Source organism: Python bivittatus, unplaced genomic scaffold (assembly GCF_059951505.1).
Source record: "Python bivittatus isolate LINGU-HERP-01145 unplaced genomic scaffold, Pbiv_v1 ctg000310_np1212, whole genome shotgun sequence".
Classification (NCBI taxonomy): domain Eukaryota; kingdom Metazoa; phylum Chordata; class Lepidosauria; order Squamata; family Pythonidae; genus Python; species Python bivittatus.
In genome coordinates, this window is record NW_028277054.1 from 4338146 (window position 1) to 4357135 (window position 18990).

The following is an 18990-nucleotide window of genomic DNA, read 5'->3' on the forward strand; positions in this document are numbered from 1 at the left end:
GCCCTGGAAACCAGGAGAATTCTTGTTTTGTGAGGATTCCAGATTCCAGAGCTGTTGGGGCAGGTGGAAAGGGGCACGATTCCTTTGAATTGAGCTAATCTCCTGGTGACTTCATGAACATATCTGTGTAGCTTTTTTTGGCCAGAGTTTGGAAGTGGTTTGCCATTGTCTTCTCCTGGGATTCTTCTATCCCAGTCTAGCCTACAGAATCCTGGGATTTCTGTGTGGTCTCCCATCCACTTCCAACCCTCCTCAGGTTTTCTTAGATCACCCATGGTTGGCCAGATGCTGCTACTGCAGTGGGACTTGGGGCAGGGCAATCATGATCAGCAGAATCAGTCAGGTTGGGGTGGTGTATACATGATGGATGGATGGATGGATGGATGGATGGATGGATGGATGGATGGATGGATGTAGGACTGTCTTCACTGTATCTTTCGTCTGTCGCTTTGACTTCTACAGTTTGGAGCCAGGAGGGGCAGGGGGAGGGGAGCCTCCGCCGTCCTTTCTGCTTCCCCAGTCTGAGGAGTTTGAGCCGCGTGTTTCGGAACTGGAGCTGGACCCGCCAAACTGGCGGGAGCTTGTCCCCTCCGACACCCTCCTCAGGCTGAAGAAAAGTGAAGTGAAGCGGCAAGAAGTCATCAATGGTATGTGGGGGTTTTCCCTGTCAGCCCTGCTAGGTAGACCAGACTAAAAAAACAGTGCCATATAAGTCAGAATGGCTTTTATTGTAGTATCTTGAACGTCTATTGTAGCATCTGGATTAGTGTTTCTCAACCTTAGCAACTTTAAGGTGTGTGGACTTCAACTCCCAGAATTCCCCAGCCAGCAAGTCCACACACCTTAAAGTTGCTGAAGTTTTTATTAGACTGGAGTCTGTTTATGGATTGTATTACAAAAGTGGAAGAATAGCTTGATGATAAAGGGTTTTATAGATTAAATAAGGGGAGAGAATGAAAAATTTAAAAAGTGATTATAACAGTATAAAAGAATAAGAAATGTTTAATGGATTCATGAGGAAAGTGAGGGGACTATATTTTTTTTAAGTTAGATGTTTAGTTTTGGACTGGCAGGTTTATGTTTCTGTGTATGTTTCTGTATTGTGAGTTTTTATTTTATTTTATGTGGAGCATTTCAATAAAGCTTATATAAAAAAGAAACAAATAGTTGCCAAGGTTGAGAAACACTGATCTAGAGTAACAGAATCTTGCAAGTCTGAATGTGCTCCCCCCACAATTATCTGGACATGAACTAGGGAGGGGCTTGTCTGAGACCTTTTTCAGGTTACTTTCTTGGCCCGGGCTCAAGCCCCTCTTATCTGACCATTGCCTTGGTAGCAGCTTTTTCTCCTGTCCTTCAAGGCCATCCCCTCTGCCCTCTACAGCCCTATACCCTAGACTTCCTTTTGAATCCCCTTCAGAAGAACATGGAGATCTGTTGAGACCCAACTATGTTTCCCAAGGGTAAGCAAGAGATGGAAACTGAGGGAAGTCCCTCCTTGAGTACGGGGTCTGGTGGACAGGGAGGATACTCAATTTCCTCTTCTACACCTTCCCACACATTGGTTAAGAGCTGCAGTCTCATAGACCTTACCAGTTTACAGGTACAGGGAGGAGTTGTAATTTCTCACTTGCCCCCACATCCCTTCATACCCCAAATGTAAATAATTGTCCAGAGCATGTTTATACCTCTACCCTGGACATAAATTTGGGGGGGGGGGGGGAACCTTCAGAATTCAGATAGTTAGTAAATGATAGGAGAGTCTTCTCCCTCCCTTCCCCTCCTCTTGCTAGTTGCTTCTCTCTAAATATAAATATTCAAATTACATAGATTTTCTTTATTGTTAATTTTTTATTGGTGACATATAACAAACTATAACAATAATGAAATGTACTACAGGTAGTCTTTGCTAAACAATGGTAATTGGACCATCAACTCCATCACTAAGCGACATGGTCGTAAAGTGTGACGTCATGTGACCGCATCACGTAACAACAGCACTTCTCATTGCTGTTGTTAAGTGAATCCCGCACCATTGTTAAGTGTGATGTCACGTAAGTGCCATTTGCGACCTCCTGCCAGCTTCCCCATTGACTTTGCTTGTCGGAAACTGCCGGGGAAAGTCACAAATGGTGATCATGTGACCATAGGACGCTGCAACATCATAATTGCGAACTGGTTGCCAAACACCCAAATTGCTATCACGTGACACGGGGACGCCGCAACAACCATAACTATGAGGAACTGTCATAAGTCTCACTCATTCAGTGCTGTCGTAACTTTGAACGGTCACTGAATGAGTGGTCATTAAGAGAGGACTACCTGTATTCAAATTGCATAGATTTCCTTTATTTTATTGTTATTTTTTATTGATATACAATAAACTATAACAATAACAAAATGTGCTAGTGATTATACCCTGTAAAAACCTTTTACAAACCAACAAGACAAAGAAATGAGAAAAAAGGATAAATGACTAAAACATAAATGGATAAGCAAGGAATTTGCAAATGTCATGGGGAAGTTTTAGATTTCCAATTCATTTTTTGAAATTGCATAGATTTCCTAAAGGCTGATCTTCCTGGCTCTTCCCTTCACTTTTCCCCCTGCAGAGCTGTTTATCACAGAGCATGCCCACCTGCGAATGCTCCGAGTGTTGCTGGAGGTTTTCTACCAACCTTTGTTGACCGAGGGATACTTTACAGACAGTGAACTGGTGAACATTTTCCCCGGTCTGGAGGACTTGATCGACGAACACAGTGAGAGCACGGGCGCAGATGGGGGGAAAGTGGGATGGAGCGGAAGCAGGGCAGTGGATCAAAAGCTCACATGCTAGATTTATTTAGCAGGAATAATGGCAGTGTTTTAATTCTGTTTACAATCAATAGCATCCTTAACAGATTTAAAAAGCAAAGTAGTCCTTCAACTCCCTGGAATTTCCAGAAAGCGTTACAAGTGAGAACATGCGTAAATACGATGGCAGTTCGTGGAGCAGCCTTTCGAGCAAACACAAAGTAATATGACCACCCATAAAAACAAGATTAGGAAATTTAAGAGAATAGAATGATATCAACCTGGTGTTTATAGATGATGCTCTTTAATAGGTAATCCTCTTACCTACCTCTATATAGGTCACCCTCTTTTGGGAGGGGAGTTCTCCTTTTGGGACACCCTCTCCCCCTGAAGATTCCTAATCTTAATAGTCATTTGCCTAAGATTAAGGGGTTGTCCACCTATTTCTTGAAGTCTTGAGAGTCTGACCTTGGAGAATTGCCATTTGTGGCATCCAGGAAAGGAAAGCAAAGGGCAGAAACACATCTGTCTCCATGGATGATGGAGGAGCAACTCCAACTTGGAGTTTGGAATGGCCCCCTTTCTGCATGTGCCTGGTTCTTCTGAACAGGCTGTGGTTAAGACTGTGGCTTTTCTGGCTTGGAGTCGTCAGAAACAAGGCCAGCGCTTTGCTGGTGGTTTATCCAACTTTGGTGTGAAAGAGAGGAGGGTTTTTGCAGCTTGGGGTTTGGGTGCTGGCATCACCAAGGTGTGGTGCTGGTGTAGTTGTTCACTTATTTGTGAGATGGCTATTTAGGAGCTCAAGGGTGGTTAGGCTGAGAGAGAGTGATTGAGCCAAGGTCACTCAGTGGCTTCCATGGCCATGGATGGGCCCAACACCATCATGCCAGTAAATGGGAGTTGCTGTGATGGAATGGGCTATTTTCATGGTATTTTTGCTTCTCTGTATCATGGTTTTTCTCCGTGTTATCTTTTCTCAGAAGTGTTTCTGGAGAACTTGAAGAAACTGAGGGAGGAAAACAATTTGATTGTCTCTGAGATTGGAAGCACTCTGCTGGCTCGAGTAAGAGCAGGGGGTTAATCTGGGTTTAGCATGTTGTATGAAACCAGCTGGAAGGGCTGAAGCTGGTAAGGCAGGTACTAACAATGCTCCTGCCAGACAGAACCATTGCACAACCATTGACTCAAAATCAACAAAAGATCAGAAGAATGTCCACCGACCCCAAACGGTGCGAGGAAAAGATTTGAGATTAATACCCTTGGGGCTGGCAAAAATAAGGGCAAGGAAGAGGTTATTTTTGAGGTCGGGACAGAACAGACGTTTCCATAGGTGACCTTCTTGTTAACTTTTCCTAGTTTGATGGGCCTGAAGGAAACTGGTTTCAGAAGATCTCCTCCCGGTTTTGTAGCCGCCAGTCTTTTGCGTTAGAACAGCTGAAGGCTAAGCAGAAGAAAGAAGCCCGTTTCAACCAGTTCATCCAGGTAAGTGCTGGGAGGAGAGAGGAATTCACCATTCCTGAGACAGGACTGTTCGAATCCTGCTGGTCGCAGGGTTTTGTATTGGCTGCAAAATTCAACACTTTTGTTTAAAAAACAAAACCATAAATAGTAAGATGAAGTTCTTAATTGGAGAGTGGTGCAAAACAGAAGCAGAACGAATTCTCTGAAACATGTGAAATGAACTTTGGCTTATGCAATTATTTTAGGAAACTTTTATTTCATGTGACTGTTTCATGGAGCAGAATCAGAGAGAGAAGGAAGGAGAGAACAAATATTCATGGAGTGCAGAATGAATATTATTCTTTTTTTTTACCCATCATGGTTGAGAGACTCTTAGCAGGTTACAATTTCCATGATAAAATGTCCTCAGTATAAATAATTTTATGTAACAGTATGTAATAATTGAAACATGGATAAAATTATAACCAGTCAAAAAGCAATAGAAATAGAAGGTGACATTTCTAACTCAAAGGCCTTCTTCAGAAGTTTTGTCTTTAATAATTTCCAGAAGTCTAACAAGGTAACAGCTGATGAGATTTCAGGGGGCAGGGAGTTCCATAGAATTGGCACTATTACAAGAAAATGTTTGCCTCTTGATGTCCCAGAAAAGGGGAGGGGGATACTCATAGAAGTTCCCAGGAACTCAGTACCCCAGGGAGTCATCCATCCATCCATCCATCCATCCATCCATCCATCCATCCATCCATCCATCCATCCATCCATTTTAGAGTAATTTATCTCTGGCCTTGAGAAGGAAGAGGGGAAACAGTTGCTCAGCCCTGGAATGGTAGAAAACGTGAGATAGAGGCTCAGACCAGCCTCCCCCCCACCGCCTTTTTGTCCTTCAAAAAGAGCAGGGAAGGTTTTGGACTCTCTTATTCTACCTTACTACAATGAAGAACATTCCTGGAATCTCTGCGGTATCTGTTTTTTGACCTGGCCTTCCTCAAATGACTAACGTTCATCCATTCAGTTGTGCTGATGTTTGAGTTGTCAATTGTTTTCTCCCAGTTCCTATTCCCCCATTTTCAGGTCAGGTAAATAATATTTGTTTGGTGAAAGGGACGCACATAGGTTGTTTTGAGAGCATCTTCTACATGGGAGAGACCAGCTACATAGATCTGAAAGGCAACCCCGGATAGGACCTTTCCATAATACCTTTTCCAGGCACCAAACTGGTTGGTGAATGGTTTTCCTCTTTTTTTCCCACAGGAGGCAGAAAGTAAACCTCGATGCCGGCGATTACAGCTGAAGGACATCATTCCTATTGAGATGCAGAGACTAACCAAGTATCCATTGCTGCTGCACTCCATCGCCAAATGCACTGGTGAGCAGAGAGGGGCATTAGGACTGGCACAAAAATCATTTGGGCGGCCATATACATCCACTAAATAAATAAATAAAGTATTTGCAGGTTGTATCTATTTTGCAGGTGATCGTGCTGAAGTACTGCAGTGATGTGCAAAGTTAAATCCTCTCCGAAAATGCATATTTAAATATGCACTTTGTCTTCAAGCGTGCATTTTTATGGACATTTTACCCCCCAAACACACATTTTAATAGGAATACAACCTAAATTGCTCATTTTTGTAGGCATTTTACTCTAAAATACACACATTTGGATCTATCTCACAATAAAGGGCATGGCAAAATTCAGACAAATGCACAGTGCAAAAGGCAATAAATCACTGGGAATGTTTGCGGTTGCCAAATGTATCATTGCATACTGTTTTTAATTGCTAGTAATAGGGTCCCCTGTCTATGTGAGAAATTGTCACTTGTCTATAGAATTTTGTCGTGGAAGGAGGAAAAAGGGAACTTTCTCTTAGTCAGTTTCATGGAAAATAGATCTAGCTAAATTCCAGTGGGGAGATAAGCTTCAAGGGGTGTGTCTTCACAAAATGTCCATTTTTCTTGGTCCCTGGCGCAGAGGAGGTTGAGGAACGTCAGAAAGTGGAGAAGGCAGCTGAATGCTGTCGGCAGATCCTCAACCATGTCAACCAAGCAGTGCGTGTTATGGAGAATTTACTGGTAAGTGTCCTTCTTGGAGCTATTCTTTCTTCTTTGAAAGAGCCCTACTCTCTTTCTTCACAACTTCAATGTTGGTAAAAAATGGGCATTCACAATATTTTTCAGAAACTCAAAGACTATCAGCGGCGCTTGGACCTCTCCAACTTGAAACAAACTACTGATCCTCTGCTGAGTGAATTTCGGGTGAGTTCCAATAGAGTATTCACCTTATTAGGCAGGGGAACCCAGAACTAAATGAAGTATCCTTAAATCTCTGTGACTTTGTCAGGGCAAGCTTCTGTGACTGTCTTTTCTGCATCATTAGCTCCATAGTAGACAACATTTCAACAGCTTTAACATTACATACTTGCCATGCTTGGGTTGTCCCTGTTGAATTTTGGCCTGCCATGCTGTTGTTGGAGGCTTAAAACCCATCAGGAGAAAAGGGAGCTTGTTTTTCAAAATGTGGACATCAGAGTGCAGCAACCTGTTTGTGGAGGTGTTTGTCAGAAATGGAAAATGTATGCTAAAGCACAGAGTCTAACCAGCTCTTTTCCACAGAACATGGATATCACCAAGCGAAATCTTGTGTACGAGGGACCCCTGACATGGCGTGTAACCAAGGATAAATCAGTAGGTTAGTGGAAATATCTGTAGAGAGAGGTGGGAAGTAACTATCAAACTAGGGTTTAGGGTTTTTGATACCTGGTCAGGGATGTCCATGCAGGGGTCAGAAATGTCAAGATGGTGTCCCTATGCACATAAAAAGAAGAGGGCTTTGGCTGGGTGGTCATGCCTGCCATCCTGACTTTTTTGACCCCTCTGCAGACATCATCTTGACTTCTTTGATGCCTCTGTGGTAGCTCCATACCTAAGCCTCTGTTGAGGCAGCCAAAACAAGAGAGGAAGCTACTTTTGAGCATGTCCTGAGGGTGCTTTCCTTCAGCTGAATTCTCATAGCTGTCACCTCCTTCCTTCACCATTCCTCTGCCTGAGTTCTAGTTAGTTTCACTTCCCAAGTCTTGAGGTGTATCTGCCATTACCTATTTTCTCAGAAGCTTCTCCTCATTAATACCAGGAAAGTAAGGAGGGGTGCAGTTCAGAAACATGGGCTTGATCCTGACTCCAGTGAGCCCTGATTTTCTGCCTGTCCTGCTCAACACTGTTGCCTTCATTACTGAATAGGATTTCTGGATTAGAGGATAGATTATCTCATCTAAACCAACCTGCCCCCAAATTATAGGAATTGGAGCATAGTGCATCTGGCTAGCTAAGAAAGACTATCTTGGCAGAGCTGGGGGTCCCAGCCAGACTTGGAGACCTGTATTAGGGCTCCTCTTCCCTCTTCCACCCCCACTTCCTCCTCCCCAGCAGCTTTTGTTTTATACTTCTCATGCTTACATTCTCCCTGATCCTTTCCAGATGTTCATGTCCTCTTGCTGGATGATATCTTGGTGCTTCTGCAGAAGCAGGAAGAGCGCCTGGTGGTCAAGTGTCACAGCCGCAATATCACCCCAACCCCCGATGGGAAACAAATGCTGTCCCCCATCATCAAGCTCAATTCTGCCATGACCCGTGAAGTGGCCACAGGTGGGTGCAGGGGATGGTCATGGGAGCTGAAAGTGGATGCAGAGGACTTTTGCCTTGAATATTTGTTGGTCTGGACCACTGCCCAAATTCTGATTCAAGGTTGGATGTGGTTCAAAGGTTTTCTTTTAGCATGGAGTTCAAGGAGAATTCACCGTCTCTCCTTTCTCATAGACATCAAGGCCTTCTACGTGATCTTCAGCTGGGAGAATGGAGCTCAGATCTACGAACTGGTGGCTCAGACAGTGTCAGAAAGGAAGAAGTAAGGAATTGGGGTGGGAAAGGGTTTACTTGCCCATTGAGCAACCAGACTACTGTTTGGGGTGAAAGATTGGTTGGCACCTTAGTTGGAGGAAGGAGCATTTCCCAGAAAATTGGGGTGGTTGAGAGAAGCCTTCTCTCTTTTTTTAAAGCACCCTTCACTGAGCCATGTTCATGTAAAGTTGTGCAGAAAAGTGCTGCTGAGGTTGTGCCAAATCTCATCACAACAGAAAGGCTTTATTTGTGTTTGGTGGGGAATTCTTGGCGGGGGGAGGTCGCAGTCCCAACATCTCTGGTGGATGCTGGGTTAGGGGAAGATAGTCCACCTGATTCCCTCCCTTTTTTTTCATCCTAGCTGGTGCAATATTATTAGCGACACTGCTGGTTCTCTGAAGCTGCCCGCTTCTTCCAATTCCAAACAACGGCTTTCCGTACCAAACCGAACGTCACCACATAGTCCTAGCTAGTAAGTGTGCTGTAAGGAGGAAGGGGAGGAGAGGGGAAATGTGTAACGGAGACTATAATGCAGGAATTGAAAGTTGTGTCTCCGCCTTTCCTTCAGATGAAGAGATCCATGTAAATCTGAGTCCTTTTCTAAACTCCCATGAGGTTAAAAACAGCTAGATAAAATTTCACCATAAGGGATGCTGAAAGAATACAATGTACAGTCTAGATCTGAGATTCTTAATGTGGGATCCACAGATAAATCCCTCGAGGTCCATAGGTAGATTTCAGGAAGTCCATGATCTCGAATGGGAAAAAATTACAACTCTATTTTCATTGGCTAACTGCAGTTTAGTTTTCCACATACTGATAAGGTATATAGGCAACAAAATAATGTATGGCTTAGGGACTCCAAAAATGGTCGTTAACCTCAATAAATCTCACTATCTAAAATTATTATATCCTAAACGGATATTGCCTTGTTATTGATGTCATGGATTAGTGAAGAAGCCCGTATATTGCTATATTACATGTTTGTTATTTAATATTTTGGTAACTGTATTGGAGCATAATCGGTTTCCTTTGTTTATTTATCACTCTGTGTTTTATTTTTTGCATTTAAATTATATTGTTCTGAGAAGGAGTCTGTAGATTTCACCCGACTCTCAAAGGGATCCATGGCCCAAAAAGGTGGTGATCTAGATGAAAGGAAGCGCATCAGGTAGCAGCAAGCGATAGGAATGGTTCTTGCCTTCTGTCTGTGGATCAATAAAATATACAAACCTCGGATCCCTAACAAAATGTCATTTGGGGCCAGCACTGCTGTTGGAGAACCACAAATCCCTCGTAGGCCAAGAAAAGTGAGATGGGCGGGGACCAAATTTGAAATATAAATAAATAAAAATGAAAGAAAGCCGGAAACTCGCTCTCCAGGTGGGAAGATGCCAGAGATCAGGTCAGGAACTAGCCCCATGTGTAGCCAAGACTGATCTCATCCACTTTTTTCTTGGCAGCTACTCAGAGGCCCTTCTGGGGGGAGCAGAAAATGGCAGCACCCTTAAGGAGGCACTGCAGTCAGAGGGTAAGTTTAGAGGAAGAGATTTGGAAAAATCCAGGTTGGAGGGGAGGGAATAAGAAAAAGATCCTGTGTTCTTACCCCATCAGTGAAAACCATTCCTTCGGGATTATCCTTCCAGAAAATCAGTGTGATGTGATTTAAACATTCAGATTTAAATTCAGGGCAGGTAGATTTGAGCCAGGTTTCTGAATCAGTTCTGGAAAAGGTATTTCTGAGGATGCCCAGGAGCGTTTGAGTTATCCAAATCAATTTGGAATCATCCAGTTTAATGATTTTGAGTTTCCAGTTTGATCTGGAGGTTCTGTGGCATCGTCTTTGAATCAAACCTCTAAATATTTTGGAGACACGGAAATGTTTATGCAGCTTTAACTCTTATTGCCCTCTGAGTTTTGGAGACATCACAGTAGGAATCTGAGTGGGTTTTTTTCCTTTTGCTATCCCAACTCAGAACAAGAAAAAGATGGAATTCTGGAAGGCACAGAATTTGAGGAACGGAACCCTGTTGGTGGACCAAAGTTAGATAAGACAGTGGAGGCATTTGTGGCTGACCTACAGACCTTCTGCAGAACTCAGCCTCCTGGGCAGGTCCCTCTAGCATCTGCTGCACAGGACCGAGGTACCTGATTCATACCTTTTCTCTTCTTCTTGGTTGAGCTCCTCTCTGTTGCCTACAAAGGATGTGAAGGGGACAATCTTGTGTCCTTCCAGTCTCGGCCCTGAAGAGGCTGCTTCAGATACCAGAGGAAGGGGAGGCCATCTTTCCCGCAGAACCTACAGACCTTTCCCCAGAGAATGGAGCCCCCCAGGAAGGGGAAGAGGAATGGGATGGGAATTTCAGGATTGAAGCAGACAGCAGCAGGAGGCTTCCAGGTGAGGATGGTGGCATGCCTGGAAAGTTAAGACTTGGAAGGAGGGTGGTTTGCTGTGAGTCCACTGTTTTGGGACGGAGAAAATTAGGTAACGTTTTGCAGGGAAGGGATTCTGGCCCTGTCCAAGTGAAGCATAAAAAAGACTGGGGTCTGTGGTTAATGGGCAGAAGGTTTAGTGTATATTTGTACCTGAAGTTAAAAAGATAGATATTAAAAAGTAAGTGTCAAGCATAATGCTATAAAAGCACTTGTCTCCAACAGGAGGCTCTTCAAATGGCCCTCAAGATCCAGAGTGGGGCTCTGAACATCTGGATAAGGAAGGTCCCCGTTTCTCCATCATTCTGTCCCTCCAACAATCTGACGGGGTGAAGCATCACTTAAGGCTTCTAGAAGATGCAATTCAGGGTCTGAAGGTGAGAATGGATTGTCCCCTAGCTCCATCCCACCCCTTTCCCTGAGCCATCACATGTCCAAGATGGATGGTGGAACATTTTCCTTAATTTTAAGGGATTTGCCTTTTCCAGACATTAAAATATTTGGGAAATACTGGGCGGAGGCAGCAGAAGATGGAAGCAGGCTTGGGAATTTTACCTAAGAAAGGCATAGAGTGGGAGTGCTGGGTAACTGTTTTCTTCTTGCAATCCTCATCCATGGTTCTCTTTGAGTTTTGAAGCTTTTCGTTGAAAAGGAAAAGCAAATCAATACTTCCCTGAAGACTAAAACTTTATACAGACTGAGAAGGATAAGAGGCCATATTCCTTGCAGATTTTCCTCAGTGTGACTATCTATCTGTCCTACTAGGATATAGAAACAGATTATTGGAGGCTTCAGCAGCTGATGAACAAGTTCACATCATCTCAACAACCTAGTTCCACATGAGGCTTGGCCAAGCAAGGTAGGACATGGAGAAAATCAGGCAAGTGTTGAGATGCCAACCATTTGGTTCTAGGCCTTTGATCCCGTTCCATAGTCCCATAACAATCAAGGATGGTAGATGGCTGGCTGGTCATGACTGGCAGATGTTAGACTGTTTGGCTGAGCGGATGTTTAAAATAAACACCTTTGCAGAGGAAGAGTAAAGTGTGCCCCCAGTTTTAGTCCAGGGGAACTAGGGCCTTGTGAAGTCTCACAGAACCTGCTCTGTATGTCTTTTCCTCAACCCCTCAGGGAATGTACTGATTTCTTGGTTTGCTTGTTTGTTTTAAGATGCTGTGGTTCCATGGCATCTGATATCCTTCATAATAGCAGTCTTGTTCTGCTTTCCACTTGACCAAAGGCCTCCTAGACATCACAGGAGTTAAGGATGCGCAGAAGGGACATAGCCATAATTTTTCCCCAAGAAATAGCTGGCCACATTTCTCCAGAGTCAGTTTGGAATGGATATAAGAAAATTCCAGGCTTAGTTCAGACTGAGCCTCATTTTTGCTCTTGTTACGCTTGAGGTTATTATAAATCAGGCCTAGGCTAACTCACAACTCCCAGGTTTCTCTTTCCCCACTTTTCCTACCTGAGTTAATTTAGCAGTGGTTAAAAGCTAAACAGGCCCTCCATTTTGGTCTTAGAAATATCCCAGAATGACTTCAAACCAGTGAAAGAATCACAGGAACTGTAACTCCAGAAATTCCTTTCAGTTCTGGAAGAGAGTGGAGTTTAATCCATGGGAGGTCTTGATTTGCAGGATAGGAAAAAGGAAATGAAAGAGAGAACTGTAGATAATAGCATCCAGGAAGATTGATAATCTGGGCTTATTATGACCAGGGCCTGAGATTACATGACATGAAGAGTGTGCAGTGGAGTAGTTAATGTTGGACCACAGAGAGTCTGGTTCAGGCTTCCACTCCGCCATGCTTATCTGACATTTATTTGAAGAGAAGACATGGGAGTGGGGGATAGGTTTAAATAGAAAGGGAGCTATAAAAAGGAAGGATTGAAATTGGGTTTAGTAGATATAGTTTGCAGTAGCTGTGTTGTTATTTCTGATAACCCTTAATGGACTTTCGCTGATTAATATGGAGAGATGAGGTTGTGGAGATTGATTTATAGAGAATGAGGTGAGATATGGGATGAAGAGATGTTTGGTTTTACTTTAAGAGATAGTGATAACCTAACGTTGATTTTCCTTACTGGGGATGAAAGGTGAGGTTTCTTTTTTTCTCCTCTCCTTTTTCTTTCTCTGCATTCTTTATAAAACGTTTTTTCTCTTCTTTTCTTTTTTCTTCTTTTCTATATTTTATACTATTTAGATTGTATTAGTTTTATCGGTGTAACATAATCTTCAATAAAATTATTTTAAAAAATAACGCTCACTGGCTAACTTAAAACCAGTCTCTCCTTTTCTGCCAAGCCTTTCTCATAATATAGTACCTAGGAGAGACACCTTTAACCTATCTTAGGTTATCAGAAAAAAAACAAGATGCGCGTGTAATAAATTATAACAATAAGTTCCAAGGCGTTGCTTATAAGAGGCTTTAGAGAGACAAGTTAGAGGAGCTGTTGAGGGAAGAGGGCTAATGGCGGCTGTAGACAGGAGTTTTCTGCGTCTTGGTTTTATTTTTTTCTTAAAACCTAGGTTTTATCCTGGAGGTTCGGTGTAGAAAGCATGGCTGAAAGGGGACTGGAATCCGCTCAGGCCAGCATTTTTCAAACTTGGCAATGATAAGATGTGTGGACTTCAACTCCCAGAATTCCCCAGCCAGCCCTGCTGGCTGGGGAATTCTGGGAGTTGAAGTCCACACATCTTAATGTTGCCAAGTTTGAAAAACACTGCCCCAGGCTGCCAATTTGGATCTAACGTCAAGCAACCTGGTGAGGCAGAAGAAGGTACGCTGACCAGCCCTGGACTGTATTGAACTTTCCTTCCCCCTTTCTCTTTTTCTATACTAATGATTGACCCCTTTATCTTTCTAGGTAGCCATGGATTTCATATCTCACTGGTTCTTCTTTCTCCAGGCCTGCCTGAACAAGAAGGAAGAGGACCATGGGCTAACCCCCTTCTCCGGCCAGGCGGCTCTCTCCCAGCATGAGCAACCAAACGGGGATCTACACTGCTGCTTGTTTTGTATAGGGAGAGACCCTGTGGATTTTGTACATATCATTTTCTGCCTAGACCACACTATAAGGGGAAGTATTTAGAGGTTGAAGCGTTGCATTTAGGAAAAGTCCTTCAAATGTCTGGGGGTGTGGGGGGAAGCTCTTCATTAGGTCAGAAAGGTGCTTCGGGATGGGGAAGCTTCACTTTTAGCGATGGGAATAGTTTACAATGCTGGTTCTCAGGGGTGACAGATTACAAAACTGGGATCTGATGACAGCTCTCCGTTGGCCAAAATAGGTGGTGGGCTAACAAAGAACACACGTGTCTGAGATCAGAGCAGGCGCCCGTAATTTGATGGCCTGTGTACTACTAGGCTCTCAGATAACTCAGGGGGTATGCAAGTAGGACATGATGTAGTAGCTATCCTGCCTTCCCAGATTAATCCTCAGCTCCCAGGGGTGTAACTCACCCGTTAGTGTATTATCTTCCACACATGTATCAGTTTTCTTTTTAGAAAAATGCAATTGCAGCAGAGTTTCCATAGGAAGAAGAAACAAACTCACTTCTAAGCTCTCATTTTTATCTTCTTGAATTAATACTTTGTCCTCGCATAGATATATTTTCCCCTGCAAACTTCCCTACTTTTCTACATGTCCCTGTCTTGTACCTATCTGAACTCATTTAATGATGCCAAAATTTCCTCCCAGTTCTTCCTTTCCCATCTCACTTTTCCTCCAGCCTGCCAGTCTAACTCTACCATCACCACCAGCAAGGTGAAATTCTTTTTGTCTTAGGCTCCCATAGAAATTGAATGAGACAGGTGAAAAAAACGGAGTTGGTACTTTCTCTACCACACACACACACACGTGCACACAGACACACACACACACTTCAGAGTATGGTCCTGAACTTCTCCAGCCTTCCCAGTCTCAGTACCTTGCAGAAATGTTGGGTCTACAGTTTCCTAAATTACCAGCCAAAAGCCATGTTGACTGGGGACTTCTGGAAATTGTAATCTCAGCTTATCTTGAGGGCTTCCCAGGTTAGGGAAGGGTTAGGGTTATCAATTATGGACCCATGGACTACAGTTCTAAATAATACAAAGTCCAAATATCAAGGGAAGTAGAGGAAGAGATAAGTTGTAGGTCCTATCTTTAAGGTTGGGTGAAAGGTTGGCGTGATTCTGGAATTGAAGGCAGTGCCTTTCCAACTTACTTAGAAGTCTCTCAGAACTTCTCCAGTGGGAGGAAGATTAACCAGCACGTTTCCCAGGAGCTTAGTTTGCTTCATGCTGCCAGTCTTCCCTTGTGTGCAAATAGGGATGATGATGTTAAGGGCATGCTAAACTGCACACTCAATGCTATGCATTCCTGAATCTTTGGCTGTATGCAAGGGATCTCATAACCTCAAGCTTTTTGCTGGAGTGCTGAACAAGGAAAGGGTTCCTCCCTCCAAAAGACAGCCATTCTTGAAACTTAATTCCCATTAGACCCCTCCTGTCCCATCCCCCCCCCCATCCCTTTTCCATCTTTTCGCTAGGCAGAGCCTGAGAAAATCATCCCTTTTTGGAGTTAGAGTCCAAATAGTGTGAATAGTTTGTGAAATCTGAATCGTGGATCTGACCATGGGCCCATGGTAGAAATAGGCACCTAACCTTCATTCCGTTTGACCTTGGACTACCCCTGCTCCTTCTTGCCTACCGATAGTGCCGTGAGTTATTTTCAGTCATGAGCTACACACAAGCAGCACATTTTTGGGGTGCAGAAATAGACCTCTTGCATAATGCAATGTACAGTTACCTCACTGCCCTTGGTGATCTGCTATTCTGCACTGTATTCAGCAGGTGGTGCCATAGCTGTGTGTATGTATATGTATATATACACATATGTGTATGTGTGCATAGCAGATGGTGCTACTTCTCTGGGCTTTTTAAAGGGTTGAGATTATTGGTCATTAAAATCCTGGAGACATTTCTCATCCTCTTCTCTCAATCCCTCTGCGGTATGTAAGTTGCTTTTAGACTTGGTTGGTCCCCTGGAGCTGGACCACGGAGCAGGACAGTTTTGAATGTTCAGGGAGGATTTGGTCTTGCTGAATCCATGCTGCATCAAATCCTTCATTTCACTCCTCCACCTCCAATTAGTTGGTCCTTTGGTTCAATCAGGATTGGGGATTAGCCATTGCTAAGCAACCACAGTGTGCTGTCTTCCTCCCCTGGGGGGGGGGGAAACCCCTCCTGGTGACAGAATGGAAAATGATGGGCTAATTGGGGGACGCTGGGAAGGTTCTAGAAAAGAAGCTGGATCCAGCCCAGTGGAGAGAAGAAAAGTTTGGTTGGGGGGGGGGAAGAAAAGTGATGGTGTCTGCCCCACAGAGGGAGCCTAGAGCAAGGGGTGGAGATGAGGGGCCAAACCACCAGCGTCTTCAGAGACTGAACTCTATTCAGTTGCTTCCAAGTGTCTTTATAGTGTGTTAATAATGTGCTTGTATTTTAAGAAAACTTGTATTTTGCTGGGAAACAGTCACCAATGTAAAGGAACGGTCAGAAATCCAGGGCTGTTTTATGTAGAGTGAGATCATGTTTAGTTGTGTCTATTTTTTTTTAATCTATTACTGTACAAAGAGTGTAAACCAATATATTCAGTGAGACTTTTCCCTTTTCTTTGATCTCCCAGTATTATGATGTATAAAATGTTAAAGGGGTGAAGCAAAGGATGGTTGGGCCTGAAGACCTGTTTTCACAGTTGAGGTCTTTTGCAGTGTTAATTTAAGAAATATTCTCAAGATTGGCCATAGACCCCTCTTTCCTATAGACATATAATTGCCAGCTATGTTTCTGGCCTCCTTTTTTAGGGCAGAAGGCAAAGGAGGATATATTTTTCCTTTTCTATTTCCATCAACAGGCTGTATCCTGCTCTGTGTTTCTTGCATAGTTGCACTGTAGAAGAAAATGTAGGGTGATCAGAACATCACATTACATTTTAAGCCTTAAAACAGACATGAGGAGCAATTTCCTGGTTTTGATCAATGTGGAGAAAAATGTTGGCCCAGACTCTGGATTTTTGGCAGGGCAGTTTTGGTGCATAGCTCCACCTTTCTTATTTTCTGTTCACCTGGTGACCAGGTCATCATCCCTGACTCCAAATTCCAGGTGACAGCTAAAAATCTTGGGAAATTAGAAGCTGAACCAGTTATGGGAAATCATCTGTCTGCCAAGTTCAGTATTCTTAACTGAAGCGTATGGCTTGGTGATAAATATACATTATATTAATGAAGATCCTTATTATAGGATGGGCTGCTTTGTAGTCTTCGCTATAGACTTGCTGCACCAAGTGTTAGCTCTTAACTTCCCCGAGAGTCTTCGTGGAGGTGAGATATTTTAACCAGCTTCAACAGTTTGCCATGGCTTTATCTTGTTCTACACACACCCCAAAATGACAGGAAATCTTAAATTGTACATACTATGTGGGACAAAGAATACTTAGAGTACTTTTCCAAGCTGAGTCAGGCAGCATAAAGATTCTAAAATATTTGTACCCATTCTCTCAAATCTACACCATTCTCTTGTCCAGCATTTGAGATTTTCTGACTTGGGAGTATCGTGTCTCTAAATGGACACACCTTTTTTGCTCTTTAAGCCCATCTTGGACACATGCCACAAAGTAGAGTTTCCAGTATCCTTCACCTCTTCCCTTTCCCTGGGATTTTATGGCAAATAATCTTGAGAATGTTTCCATAATGGCACCATGGTAGGTTATGCCTCGGTAGAATGTTTGATTCTGGATTTCAGTTTACATGTGAAGCAGAACGTAGGCCTCCTTCCTATAGCAACGTTGCTGATGGAAAGGATCATGAGAATAACAGAAAGGGGAAGGCCTCTTCCCTAAAAAGCGAGGCCCAAGCATTTTTCTGATCCATTTAGTGATTGGATGGAAAGGAAGAGTAGATCTCAGGAGATATTATAGCATTTCATGTCCCTCCTTATGGGCACAGCGGTTGAGACTCCTGCGTTCCTCCATCCCGGCCTTTTCATCAGCATCCTTGGTCTGATACTCTAAATCTGCTGGAGTATTACTCCCAGGATTCCTCACTAGCAAGATGTTTAGGAATTCTGGAGGTTATACCCCACAGCTGGAGGTGTCCAAGGTAGGGAAGGTTGCCTGATGTTAGAAGAAGAGGTTGAAAGTCTTATGTATGTTGCAGAGGAGATAAAGACACAAGAAAGTGAGCAGAGCGCAAACCAAAGATAATCTTGTAAAAGATGACTCATATATATATATATATATATATATATATATATATATATATATATATATGAATGATGATAAATAAACCTTATCTTTCCATTTCCTTTGTCCTTCTCATGTATTTGGTTATTTATTTCTCGCCTTTTGATTGCTTTTGGTTGCCCTATCGTACCTCCTTGGAGCTGTGATGATAGGGTGGCCATGAGTCTCTGCCTCTTGTGCTCTCTGGCATGAACTGGCATTTATTTTGAAAAGCTAAGCACCACCGTTGTCCTGAGACCCTTGTGGGGTGGCTCCATCTCTTAACAGGTTGGGTGGGAGAGTGTATGGATAGGGGTGCCTGTTAATGTATGGGTTTTAAACAGATACCTTGCATTGCCATAATTGCTCTCCAGGGGAAGAAGAAGGGAAAACAAAGGGCCCTTGTTCCTGTATGTCTGGTGGCGTAGTGGCCTCTGCTCGTGGTCCTTAATAGACTTTTCAACACCTCCTGTAACTACATTTCCCAGGATTCTTTGGGTAAAGTGAAATTAAACTGTATCCGGGGGCTCAGAATACTATTCCAGGAAAAGCAGGATGGATGGGGTGGCTAGAATCATGCTGTCCTTTGGCAAGGCTAAGATTCCCCATGTTCCTTTCATAATGTTAAAACTTCAGTGATTATTCTGCTAATTAGCAGCTTGACCCAAGGTCAATTCCAATGCAAGGATGCTGAACTTCTGGGACAGGCTGGGGTCTTTCAAATGCTCTTGCTGTCCTCCTCACAAAGGAAAATAAGCACCATTGAACTGAATGGGACTTCAGTTCTGATGCTTAATATTGTCATTGTTTTTATTTGCTCTTTGGAAGAGAAATACTTGCTGTTTACTCCTCTGAGAGACCTCCTCCTCCTCCCCCCCATCTCCTATCCTACCTTTACTGCATTTTACCTGTGAGCAGAGATGCAGTGAATAGATATTTTATTGCTTTCAAGGCCAGCAAGACCCGCTGGTGTAAAATTTTCCATCTCTTTTTTTTTTTTTTTTACACTCCATAAATTAATGCAATATTTACCAAAAAAAAAAAAGAGGAATGGGACTTCAACAAGTTCTTCATATCCACCACACAAGTACAGTTTTGTTTCTCTTCTTTAAAACACGGAGTCACAAGCACAGCGATGGGGTGAAACGT

At 43.2% G+C, this 18990-nt stretch overlaps 1 protein-coding gene across 7 annotated transcripts in view; it reads left to right on the top strand.

Moving 5' to 3' along the window:
- Positions 1 to 17788, top strand: part of ARHGEF1 (Rho guanine nucleotide exchange factor 1) — a 47750-nt gene extending 29962 nt beyond the window's left edge. For 6 of the 7 annotated variants that reach the window (XM_088139890.1, XM_088139891.1, XM_025168080.2 and 3 more), the window contains 17 exons: positions 463 to 647; positions 2613 to 2759; positions 3774 to 3856; positions 4150 to 4275; positions 5506 to 5620; positions 6224 to 6324; positions 6430 to 6507; positions 6865 to 6940; positions 7726 to 7893; positions 8065 to 8152; positions 8507 to 8617; positions 9609 to 9676; positions 10122 to 10289; positions 10382 to 10543; positions 10804 to 10955; positions 11344 to 11437; positions 13492 to 17788. In XM_088139890.1, coding sequence (XP_087996016.1) covers positions 463 to 647; positions 2613 to 2759; positions 3774 to 3856; positions 4150 to 4275; positions 5506 to 5620; positions 6224 to 6324; positions 6430 to 6507; positions 6865 to 6940; positions 7726 to 7893; positions 8065 to 8152; positions 8507 to 8617; positions 9609 to 9676; positions 10122 to 10289; positions 10382 to 10543; positions 10804 to 10955; positions 11344 to 11421 — 1906 coding nt within the window. In that variant the 3' untranslated portion in view covers positions 11422 to 11437; positions 13492 to 17788. Of the gene's footprint in view, positions 1 to 462; positions 648 to 2612; positions 2760 to 3773; positions 3857 to 4149; positions 4276 to 5505; positions 5621 to 6223; positions 6325 to 6429; positions 6508 to 6864; positions 6941 to 7725; positions 7894 to 8064; positions 8153 to 8506; positions 8618 to 9608; positions 9677 to 10121; positions 10290 to 10381; positions 10544 to 10803; positions 10956 to 11343; positions 11438 to 13449 lie in introns of all 7 variants that reach the window. The other variant, XM_088139887.1, reaches the window with a different exon arrangement.
- Positions 17789 to 18990: the final 1202 nt, after the last annotated feature.